Below are 12,862 nucleotides of genomic sequence, written 5' to 3' on the forward strand. Positions count from 1 at the left end.
AATCTGCATATTGTTTTACTCTTCCCTTTTATTTACAAGATCTCTCTGATCTAAATGTTGCTGTTCCTGTCCTCGCCGTGCACTTCACCCCAGCTGCCGTTTGCCATTCTTTTTGTAGGTCACTTGATGTCATCCTACGGTTGTTGAGTGACATTCAAATTAGTTGGCGGTCATCCCGGTTAGTGTAAAGTTGGTTTCATCCTCTGTTGGTCTGCAGCTTTGTTGTCCCCAATATCTGTTGCTTGACCTTGTTCATATGAACTGCCATCTTTGAAATTTTAAGGATGTAAGAAACCTGACACTCACTGTATCCCTCTGCCAGTAAAACCAAAATTGAACCCTTCTTTTCCTCACTGAATACTTTTCTTTTCAACTCTTTTGGCATTATCCATGCTTATTTTTGATTCCAATTTCTTTTGAGGTACTACTAGCCAGTTATAGTCAAGTCACTAGATCTCGAGTCCTCTCTGCTCAAGTCAGAGTCCAAGTCACCAATATTGTGTCCAATTCGAGTCGCCAATAACTGCATAGAGATACGAGTCCTTGTCTGTGTCATAAAATAAGCAAAAAATCACAATTCTGTTGCCATTATATATATAGATATATACACACACACCAAACACTTTGTTAGGAGCAAGTGTACACCTACTTATTCAGGCAAATATCTAATCAGATCCCAGTCCAGAGATTCTGTTAATGTTCACATCAACCATCAGAATGGGAAAAATGTGATCTCATTGAGTAAGACCGTGGCATGATTGTTGGTGCCAGATGGGCAGGTTTGAGTATTTTTGTAACTGCTGATCTCCATGGATTTTCAAGCACAACAGTCTCTAGAGTTTACTTAGAATGGTGCCAAAAACAAAGAACATTCAGTGAGTGGCAGTTCTGCGGACGGAAACACCTTGTTGATGAGAGAGGTCAAAAGAGAATGACCAAATTTTTTCGAGCTGACAGAAAGGCTATGGTAACTCAGATAACCTCTCTGTACAATTGTATTGTAGTGAACATGTCAGATCTTGAGGTGGATGGGCTACAACAGCAGAAGACCATATCGGGCACTTTATTAGGACCATAGTGTTCCTAATAAAGTGCTCAGTGAGTGTATATATATCTCAAGACATTTAAAATCTGAAATATTCTTGCAATCTGAAAAAAACATAAAGGTACAAGACTGTGTATTTACCGTCTTTTACGAAGGCACGGACTACAATCCCCTAAAGCACCGCTAATGACATAATCGATTCAAAAACTATGGGAATTTATAAAACGATTTATTTTACATTGTTGATTGTAAGTATTGAAACAATATATTTCATGTTTTCACTGCTAAATATTCTGATATGAACAAATAAATAAGCAGTTTATGGGTGAAGGTTACGCCATTCACACAACATCATGTGGGTGGTTGCTCCTGGGCTAGATTTGCAGGCTTTGCATGCTGCAGTTCTCTGTTTGGTGAAACTCAATAAAATCAAAATTTGTCTATTGAAGAAATTTATCAAATTTTTACTTCCGGAACCAGACTGTTGCGCTTTATAAACTCACCCACAGACCTAGTCATCTTGTGCGCATGTGACATCAACTATCGTGTGTTATGGATGTCTGAGTAAACGGAGATCCCTTGATTTTGTTGTGAAGGTGCTGAGGTACTCCCCCTCCTGTTTGTGGTGGTTACAGGACTGTGCTTATGACCTTTCAATTAGATGTCATTATGAGTCAAGTAGTTAACTCAAATGATATTACCTGTTGATTAAAAGAGAGATAACATTCCACATTTGTATTCACTTTGCATTACAACACCGGTTGCAACAAAAATAAACTATTTACTTGTTTGACTAGAGGTTTGTTTTAATTTGCTTTCTTGCAGGGTTGCCAGATCCAAAAGGGCTGGCATATTCTGTTCTGTATCAGAGACACCCATGAGACTGATCAAGTATACCAGTGTCCACAATAATTTGACCCAGACCATTTTGGGTCAAACAGGAATGAGAGCAAACTGGGACATTTCAGTTATATTTATTTTGGAGGTGGAATGAGGAGCTGCATCAGCAAAGAGCAAAAAAATTATTATAAAGACTGGAAAATTGCAACCAAGACAATCCCAAAGATGCATACAGTACCAGTTTTCACCTTTGAATGGACTTCTAACTTTGTAGAAAAGTGATATTATTTACTTTTTCAAACTGGTCCTCTCGCTTGACTAGGAAAACATTAAAAAAATAAAATTCCCCACAGATTGCACTCTGAAACATATTAAACTTATTGGGATACTTTAAACACAAACTGTGAATGCAGATTCAGCTAAAAATAATTATATGAACTATTTAACTGTTAATACCCTTGCATACATGAAACAAATGCTTACTTTGACCCACATTACCAATATGGGGGAAATCCTTTTGATATCCAAATAGAATGCAACTCTACTATCACATTTGGATACTGTCGTTTATGGACAGGCATAAATGTGGTGGCAGATAATGCTCCCGTTATTATTTTTCTGTTTAATTTTATACAATTTGATACAGTTAATACTATTCTATTATAAGACTAGTTATCAAATCATAATTTATGTGATAATTTGTATGAGTTAATTTTATGGTAGGGGGTTCTACATTCTCAATATAATTATTCTGATTGAGAACTGTACCAAATTGATTAAATTCAAGTATTTGAATAAAGGGAAAACACTGTATATTTTTTTAGATGTTTAGATAAAACATGCCCCTGAAAATCAAATCTAGAGGGCAATCATGGCCCCTTTATGAAACAATTGATTTCTGACACTGATGTCTGTTATTGGAATTAGCTATTTACTTTTGAATATGGTCATGTTTAAAACTTGTGCTTCTAGATAAAATGCAAACTGTTTTAGAAGAACACCTTTATTTGTATACTTGCATATTATCATGCTTGCATATTAAATTACATTATTGCTTAAAAAAATTATATAAAAAACATATCTGCAGCTTAGCCGTTGTTCTCTTGAGATTGTAGTGTAGTTTTTACTAAACAAAACAATACAAAGACAAAACAATGACAAATAATCTGCAAAAGATTATTTTAAGCCACCATACCATAATTTGGTTTAATAATAAGACTTCACACAGGGCCGGCCCGACCCAATAAACAATTACTCTGAATTTTGCCCATCAATTACTCTAATCAACAAAACACACAACTGTATCAATGAAACGTAGTATGTTTCATTTTGTATATTTTTTCTAAATTAACTAGAATTTTCTAGAAACCTGTAGGGCCCACAAAACCCTAGGTCCGGCCCTGACTTCACAGGTCTATATTTATGTTAATCATATAGTTTTAGCAGTAACACTTCAGCAGGTTGACTTTTTTTAAAGTTGGAAATCATATTGGTAAGCAAGAGCATAGCCAGCAAATTACTCTTGGGTGGACCTCAATAAAAATGGATGGGCCAAATTTCCTTAACAACAGAGCAGTTCAAACAGGTCTTTCACACTTTCAGAAATCTGATATTTTGCATTTGTTTTAAACTATTTTATAATATATATATATTTGAAGTCATAAAATAATCTTTAATGTTCTGGGTGGGCCTGGGTCTAATTTTTCTGGGTCCAGGCCCATCCTGGCACACCATTGGCTATGCCACTGTTAAGTAAACATAGGGATGAGTTTTAAATTTTTAAAACTAAATATTGTTTTAATTGGTTTAATCGTTGTAATATTCATTTAACTAACCAAATCCAGTTTCTTACTGGCATTATTTTGGTGGGAAAACAACAACACAAACATCATTCTGTGAATTCTGTGATGTTTTGTGGTAGCCTATCAGTTGTTTTGTCTGACTGTAAAACATTACACCTTGTTTGACAACATTACAGAAATCGTGACATTTCAAAACATAAAGATTTAGATTTAGAAATATAATATTTAAATAAATCAAAATAAACTTCAAGTTGGCACCTTCATGTAAACTAACTCTCCAGCCCTCACTGAGCATTGACTAACTTTAACCTAACACTTTCATCCTTTTCAGTTATCATTAATAAAGTTTGTCTTGAGCTTAACCAAAGCTTAATTCTGTAAGTCTGATATACATCTTTATTGCAATTCTTCCTTATATCACAACACAAACATCATTTTTTTTTTAGGCAAGGTTGCCTTTAATAGCAGCAGCATGTTTTAAATGCACATAAAACAGAATGAGACTCATGAGACTGGAGATTATGTACCTAAAAGTGAGTGTTGAAGTGTGACCCTTTTGTGAACTGTTTGCCTGTGCTCTCGTGACCCCCTCCCGCGGTGCTCGCGGTTCAAACTGCGTTCGCGGGTCTATATGTCATGTAAACTCATAAATCAAAGACAAATTCACTATAGTCGTGCCACGCGTCACTAATGTGAATCATGTTATGCGAGTAAACAACAACACCAATCAACAAATTCAGCATGGCGCGCGCACAACAGACAGTGTAAAAATATACACTGGTTTCTAAAAAAAGCCATTTGAATATAATCTGAAACAACTGACAAAGGGCTAGTTTATATGACCAACGGTTATAAAATATATACATAATTTTCTGTACCTAGTCATTTCGTCAAAATCATTACTTTTCACCATTTTTAAAAACCGCTTTCTTAGGCAGCTAGCTAGCTAAATATAGGCTTATCTCCGTGCTAGAGGGTGCAACTGTGATAAAAGCGACATTCAACATGCAAGGGTCCAATTAAAACTCTCTTCTCGCACCAATGAAAAGGCTGTTTATCTCTTGACCCAATTAGAAGGTTACTGTAAGTGGCTTTAATGATCCCCTTGATTTGATTTCTGCGATGGACAGCGCGGAATAGATGGCAGTGCGGATAATTACTGCTGCTCGTTATTTGACGGACAGTGAACTTGGCGAGCTTTGCCTTGCCCGGAGTTCACAGAGATGTCAGGGTCCGCGCTGCAGGGTCACCAGCGGGTCATCGGCGCTTGAGAAAGACACACCGATTCACAAAACCTGTGCGCTGGAGACTGCAGCTCATACGGGCCAAGTGTCGCTGGGGATAACTCAGAATATCCCTCACAAGATCACTGAGTAACAAAGTGATATTAAAATGAATAATAATAATAATAATACAAAAAATGTACACGAAATCTTGGGCATTGCATGTAGGCCACTCCACTGGAAGTTGGTATCATTAAAACCATATAATTTCAGTAACGAAAACTCTGATTAGGCTACTTTTTAATAGGGGCCAAAGAAAATTGACTGTTTAGACTGAAATTATAAACGATATTTAGAACGATTGGTATTTAAAACCTAATTTAATTAATTCGAATAATGCTTTACTGTCATGATTATTAGAGTATAGCAGTGCACTGCAAATCAGGCTAAAATTACGCTTTGCATTGACATAATTTAAATGATTTATCTTAGGCCTGTCAGTAATTTTTTATTTATTTTATCGAATTAATTACATAGTAGAGGCAATTAGTCCTATCTATCAATATTTGAGAATTGAGACCCCCAAATAAGGATGATTTATTATATAATAATTAGCCTACAAATTATATTGTTTAGAATTATAATAATGAATTATAAATAGCGTATTATAATTATATTTATGAATATTTTGTATAATTATAAATACTATAAAATAATTATAAATATAATTTAAGAGGCCTACATCATAAATATTACAAAGAATATCATTCAAATACATGACATATACAGTAGGCCATATTGTGGCAGCATGACAAGCATGTAAACAAAACAAACTGTGACTTTAGAAGTGAAATTGAGATTTTTTTTTTATTTCCATATCGTTGTACATTGAATATCATGAACCCATTTAGCCTACAATCGTCGGTTTATGTACTCATGCGTCAAGTTTAGGGAATAGCCAACTTCGTTTTTCCACATGCCGTTCCATCTTTCGCACGGTCAAGCGCTCAGCCAAAGAACAGTCTTTTGACAAGAGCTTTTTCCTGAACGTGGAAGTGTTCCACGATTCATAACGGAAACCTGTTTGATTAAAGAACGATTATATTGGGGCGTGAAATATTGGCAGTTTGTTAATCACTCATCCTATGTCCTGCAATACAGTCCGTGCTGTGCTAATGATCACATTTGCATCATTCGCAACGAGCGTGAGACATACCGGCATGCGGAAAACTGAACTAGGGTACAAGGGGGCTAAAGGCCCACCGGGGTAAAGGCACTTTTGCCACCGTACTTTCCTTAACACCTGTTTGTCACTTTACACCTGAAAATATTCCTGATCCATGAGATCATTTTATGCAATTTCTAAAGTTTGATTTTTATGTAATTGGATCTATTTAATAATTTTAAAAATGTTGCAAATATCTGTAGCTGATGGAAATCCATGAAATTAGTACACTAATTTAATTTAATTTAATTTCCTTTATTTAATTTCATTTATTACATTAATTATTACATTCAACACATTCATTTTTAGACAAATTATGTATTTATCATTTTAAGTTTTGTTCATGGCGATTAAATCTTGTTTATTATTATTATTACCGTTCAGTAAGTGAAATAATAGTATTTGGGGTTAAAAGACCTCTTGTTGCAGGGCCCCCATAAAACACTGTTTTTCTTAAGTGGGACGCATAGATTTGTTATGAAAAATCACAAAGTGTGCTCACATTGACCGATTCAATCACAGCGGAGATTAATTTGTTTATAGAACACTTGAGATGTGATGAAATGCCAAATGTAGTTGAAAATAGTTAACCCTTGAAGTGGTTATTTTGAACAAGCATTATTTAATTTGTTACTCAGAAAAGCATCTTGCTTTCTCAAAAGCATTTATTTAACACATTTTCCATATATTTATATGTAGGCTATTCATTATAACCAATTATATAGGTCTAACTAACTGCACTAAATTATTAAACATTTGAATAGGCTTTAATATCAGTAATATATAAAACAATAGTCTTTTTTGGAAATCTAACATTCAAACATTCCTCAGTGAACTATACTTGAACTTAAGGTTGAATTACTCCGTCTCAGGCTCAAAGAGTTTAATAGGGTAGTTAAAACATTTCACACAACGCTACGATTCTTACGAGGGAAACGCAGCCTCGTAATTGCAAAAATTCACAAATAAGGCCAAGTTTGAAGGTTCAATTTGGGCATTTGGCACTGTCGAGTCAAGTTAAAGAATAAATATGGCAATGGTCGTGTAATGGCTTAACATATGAATGCGTTGCTTACGTAGACCTCTAAAAACCCTTAAACACAGATAGCCTATGTCATGCGTGAGTTGTGCCCGTCCCATCACAGAGGATGAAAGGTGAAATGCCGGACACACACACACACACACACACACACACACACACACACACACACACACACACACACACACACACACACACACACACACACACACACACACACACACACACACACACACACACACATACATATGTTGTGTTTCCATGTTTTATGGGGACTTTCCATAGACATAATGGTTTTTATACTGTACAAACTTTATATTCTATCCCCTAAACCCAACCCTACCTCTAAACCTATTTTCAAAAAACATAATTTAGTATGATTTATAAGCTGTTTTCCTCATAGGGACCGACAAAATGTCCCCACAAGGTCAAAAATTTCGGGTTTTACTATCCTTATGCATGGGGACATCTGGTCCCCTCAAAGTGATAAATACACGCTCACACACACACACACACACACACACACACACACACACACACACACACACACATATCAAAGAATGAAGACGTGGTAAAATTGGAGCCATCCTGTCTCTTTAACTGACTGACTTCCCAGCTTGTTTTCTCCACGTTATGGCTGTCGTAAAAACCGACCGCTGTGGGTGTTTGCTCTTCAAGTACCGGTAACCTTGCTCTGCTCCGTCACTTTTTAAACTGACCCGGGTTTGAACCCGCCGTGAGACAACGATCATATTTATGATAATACTGCACACTCTGCTCTACTTTCACTGAGGCCACGAAAACATAAAATCAATGGCACTGTTACAGGTTAAAGTCTAATATGAGTTCATCCAGCACCACAGTCCTGAGAATCAACAAATCAATCGTGTCAACTGTTACAAAGATTTTTAAAAAAAATAAACAAATTATATAGATAGATAGATAGATAGATAGATAGATAGATAGATAGATTTCTATATATGCTTATATTTTCTATTCACTTTTTATTTTTTATTCAATTTGTTAATATTATTATTATCTCTGTCTTGTTGTGCACTGGAAGCTTCTGTCACCATGACAAATTCCTTGTATGTGTGCATTGATAATAAAGCTCTTTCTGATTAAGAGATGATAGATAGATAGATAGATAGATAGATAGATAGATAGATAGATAGATAGATAGATAGATAGATAGATAGATAGATAGATAGAAAGAAAGAAATAAGTGTACTTCAGCTGTACAATGTATAGGCAACCTGGCTAACCTGTTTAAGGACAGAATGATCCTTAAAAGAACCCCCACGCCTCGAGAGGGACAAACGGAAGGACATTTAAGGGATTTAAAATGTAAAAGTAGCGCTTCACAGTTTATAAGCTCCTCAATTATATACTCTTCGGCATTTCTGATGGCACACAAGCTCAGAGTAATGAGTGTAAACGACGGGAATATTCGCAACAAAAGAGCCTCGGATGCTTCCTTTTGTTTCGGGGGAATTAACACCTTTTCAAAGTGAAATCTCAGGATTGTCTGCATACAACAGGAGGTGGTATTAAAATGCGCCTATAAACAAATGGCTGAGAGTTTGGAGCGGCTTCTGCCCCGTGGGCGGGGCCAGATGACACCACAATTAAAGATGAACTTTGTGTGAACTAATTTATCTGAGGAAGGTAACAGGAGGAGACCTGCGCTCAATGGATATATAAGGGCGCACCAGCCCGGAGACACGCAGTTTGCGCGTAAAGACCCGTTTTCCTCTCCAAAGGGTCGTTAGTGATCGTTGCGCGCTTCAGAATGGGACTGTTCACACTCATAGTTACTTTTCTTTGCACGATCGTGCTCCCTGTTTTACTCTTTCTAGCAGCGGTGAAATTGTGGGAGATGTTAATGATTCGGCGTGTTGATCCGAGCTGCAGAAGCCCGCTGCCACCGGGTACCATGGGTTTACCGTTCATTGGAGAAACGCTCCAGCTGATCCTCCAGGTAAATAGAGAAGAATCGATGCGAGTTGAGTAGAGTTGTTAAACTTTACGTTTAATTGAATGCTCTTTTTGGAAATGCAACGCACAAAATAATTCGCATTCTACTTTCTACGAATATAAAACAGATATTTTAATATTTGACACAGATGCAGTGATATTGGACTTAATGTTGATTCATAGACTGTAATACATTCCAATAACAATTTTGCTTCTACCAACAGAGAAGAAAATTCCTCCGGATGAAACGCCAGAAATACGGATGCATCTACAAGACGCACCTCTTCGGCAATCCGACTGTCAGGGTGATGGGTGCCAATAATGTCAGGCAGATTCTGCTCGGTGAACATAAACTGGTCTCCGTTCAGTGGCCAGCATCAGTCAGGACTATACTGGGCTGTGATACCCTCTCCAATGTCCATGGCACACAGCACAAAAACAAGAAAAAGGTAAGGATGCTCTCTTATCAATGTCTGCTTCGTATATTAGTAATTCACCAAATGGCTACACTGGCAACTGGTACTTGGCTTCAACTTCTCTCTTTGTGTTAAAATGAAATAAAACATTGGTTTAAGAGATGTTCTGATCATATATTCTGTTTAGGCAATCATGAGAGCTTTTTCAAGAGATGCTCTGGAGCACTACATCCCAGTGATCCAACAGGAGGTGAAGAGTGCCATACAAGACTGGCTGCAGAGAGATGCATGTGTGCTGGTTTACCCAGAGATGAAACGTCTCATGTTCCGCATTGCCATGAGAATCCTGCTTGGTTTCGAGCCAGAGCAGATCAAGACAGATGAGCAAGAACTAGTGGAAGCTTTTGAAGAAATGATCAAAAACTTGTTCTCCCTCCCTATTGATGTTCCCTTCAGCGGCTTGTACAGGGTAAGTTATAATGACAGCTTTAAGAAGCAAAGATGCTATGTGAAAATTAAAAGGTAAATTTAAACCTAAGATGAGCATTAAATAACAATGTACTATTTGTTTGGCAGGGTCTGAGAGCACGGAATTTTATTCACTCTAAAATCGAAGAGAACATCAGGAAGAAAATTCAGGATAATGACAACGAAAATGAGCAGAAGCACAAAGATGCTCTTCAACTGTTGATTGAGAACAGCAGGAGAAGCGATGAGCCCTTCAGTTTACAGGTAACGATTTCCCCATGAAGTTGTCTGATATTATTTTATGTCCAAAGCAAAGCAAAAACCATCAAAGGCAAAGCATTGATGATGTTTTCCCACCAGGCAATGAAAGAAGCGGCTACTGAGCTTCTCTTTGGAGGTCATGAGACAACAGCCAGTACTGCGACCTCACTGGTAATGTTCTTGGGTCTCAATTCAGAGGTGGTGCAGAAAGTTAGAGAGGAGCTTCAAGAGAAGGTATGATCCTTTTTTCAGTTCTTCCAGTTCAATTCTTCTAAACTTGATGGCAATGTGTTGGCTAATTTAAAAATATTCTTATTTGCAGGTTGAAATGGGCCTATATTCACCAGGAAAGACCTTAAGTATGGAGCTGCTGGAACAATTGAAGTACACTGGATGTGTGATCAAAGAAACCCTCAGACTCAACCCACCTATACCTGGTGGTTTCAGAGTGGCACTCAAAACTTTTGAACTTAATGTAAGTGGAAATTTTAGCTGACACAAAACATGTCCATGAACTTTTTTTTATATTAACATTAAGATTTTTGATATAAACTTTTTATATGAATGTATAAGGGAAAGTGCATATTTTACCTTTTTAAACCACCTTTTGGGTTTATTAGTTCATAGTTTATTTTCACTCATTCACCAGTTCATTCTAGTCCTGCAGTGTGACATTCATTTTTAAAGTAACAACATTCTTCATGTAGTCTCAACACATTCATAAATCAAATATGACCATTTATGAGCATGTGTAAATAGAATTATAGTGCATATATTTGAGCATATATGTGCATATTAAAATTCCACCAGTGAAAATATATGTTGCATACATGTACAAGTATGGGACATTTTATATCAGTCAAAACCAAATATGATAATTTCATGTGTGTTTTGCATATATTGCAATACATCCAATTTCTTTATGGGAATAATTCAAGGCAAAGATGCAACTACAAAATTAGAAACATGCTTTTAAAATAGGTTTAGAAGGGTTATAGAATGTCACTCAAAATATTTCACACGTACACCCCAAATATTAAATGTAATATCACAATACTAGGTATGATGGTATAATGGGCACAAATTGTTAACATTTTTAACGTCCCATGATTTTATTTATTTTTTCAGGGTTACCAGATACCTAAAGGTTGGAATGTCATTTACAGCATTTGTGACACGCATGACGTTGCAGATGTGTTCCCAAACAAAGATGAGTTCCAGCCAGAGAGATTCATGGGCAAAGGCCTGGAAGACTCAAGCTCCAGGTTTAACTACATCCCCTTTGGAGGTGGCTCCAGGATGTGCGTGGGCAAAGAATTTGCCAAAGTGTTACTTAAGATCTTTTTAGTTGAGCTCACACAGCAATGCAACTGGATTCTCTCAAATGGACCGCCAACAATGAAAACTGGCCCAACCGTTTACCCAGTGGACAATCTCCCCACTAAGTTCAGTAGTTACGTCAGAAATTAGTCCATGCTTTAAATTAGTTATGAACTAACAACACAAGCTTTGTACATATATATATATTTTTAGATGAGCTGTCATGTATTTTACATTTTATATTTTGTGTATATGAAAGATGTGTATATCTAAGTCTATTCAAAAGAGCGTAAAGGAGGGCACTACTTTTTCATGGATCACTGCAATTCAAAAAGTGTCTGTGATGTACATTTGTAATGTAGTTATGTTATATATAGCTTTTTTTTACTGTATGCAACTTATTTAATTTTCTCTTTATTGTATGGGTTTTATTTAATAAAACAAGTCCTTTAAAGTTTAAACACACATTGTTCTTTCATTACTAAGTTCACATATATTGTTATTGAAAAACACGTATCTCCACTTTTGGCAATTTTGACTTTTTAAAAAGTCCTATGACCTCGCCGAATGACCTCTTCCTGAATAGATGGGTAATCAGGCTGTCTGTTAAACAAGTATTAAGTAAGATTGTTTATGAGAAAAATAGTTTTTCCATGCTCTTCTTGATTTTCCATGTGTTTTAGATTTTGTTTTAGATTTTGAACAAACGATATGTAAATTTTAAGATGGAAAGTTCTGGTCAGTACCCTGATTTATGTACTTTTTCTCATAGGAAGGATGGGATTTAGTAGGCAAGTAGACAGTCATATTTGAATGTGGTTTGTGCTGCCATGATCATGAATCAAGACTTTTTAAATTAGATGAGTGATTTAGAAAACAAAAATGTCTATTTACCTATTCAGACTGTCAATAATTTTGAATATTATTGGGTATATGTAGTCCATGGTTCAATTATATTAATATATTTCAATGTTTGGTTAAGGAAATTTCATTAAACTATTTTGGGTTTAATACAAGTTATGCACAATAAATAGGATTTGTGGCAGGAGTGGTGGTGGTGGTGGCGGCGTAGCGGGCTAAAGCACTACACTGTTAAGCAGAAGGTTGTTGGTTCGAACCCACCATTTGGATAAAAGCGTCTGCCAAATGCGTAAATGTAAATGGCATAACGTCAGTTTCCACAAAACAATTATATATAGTAATGTGGCACTTAAAATGGAAGTGAATGGGGTCAGTTCATTCTGAC

General features: G+C 36.3%; 1 protein-coding gene across 1 annotated transcript; it reads left to right on the top strand.

Moving 5' to 3' along the window:
- The first annotated feature begins 8,866 nt into the window (after positions 1-8,866).
- Positions 8,867-12,077, top strand: LOC127626991 (cytochrome P450 26A1). Its single transcript, XM_052103172.1, has 7 exons — positions 8,867-9,155; positions 9,376-9,600; positions 9,755-10,036; positions 10,144-10,299; positions 10,396-10,530; positions 10,619-10,771; positions 11,425-12,077. Exons 1-7 carry the CDS (start codon positions 8,967-8,969, stop codon positions 11,764-11,766), a joined length of 1,482 nt encoding a protein of 493 aa, XP_051959132.1. The 5' UTR covers positions 8,867-8,966; the 3' UTR covers positions 11,767-12,077.
- The last annotated feature ends 785 nt before the right edge of the window (positions 12,078-12,862 follow it).

The sequence above is a fragment of the Xyrauchen texanus genome, chromosome 33 (assembly GCF_025860055.1).
Source record: "Xyrauchen texanus isolate HMW12.3.18 chromosome 33, RBS_HiC_50CHRs, whole genome shotgun sequence".
NCBI classification, from domain to species: Eukaryota; Metazoa; Chordata; class Actinopteri; order Cypriniformes; family Catostomidae; genus Xyrauchen; species Xyrauchen texanus.

Excerpts from the sequence above, each read along its gene's own strand:
- LOC127626991 (XM_052103172.1), top strand. The coding sequence starts at position 8,967 with ATGGGACTGTTCACACTCATAGTTACTTTTCTTTGCACGATCGTGCTC. Across the intron at positions 9,156-9,375 it reads CGCTCCAGCTGATCCTCCAG|AGAAGAAAATTCCTCCGGAT; the intron begins GTAAATAGAGAA and ends TTCTACCAACAG. Across the intron at positions 10,300-10,395 it reads ATGAGCCCTTCAGTTTACAG|GCAATGAAAGAAGCGGCTAC; the intron begins GTAACGATTTCC and ends TTTTCCCACCAG.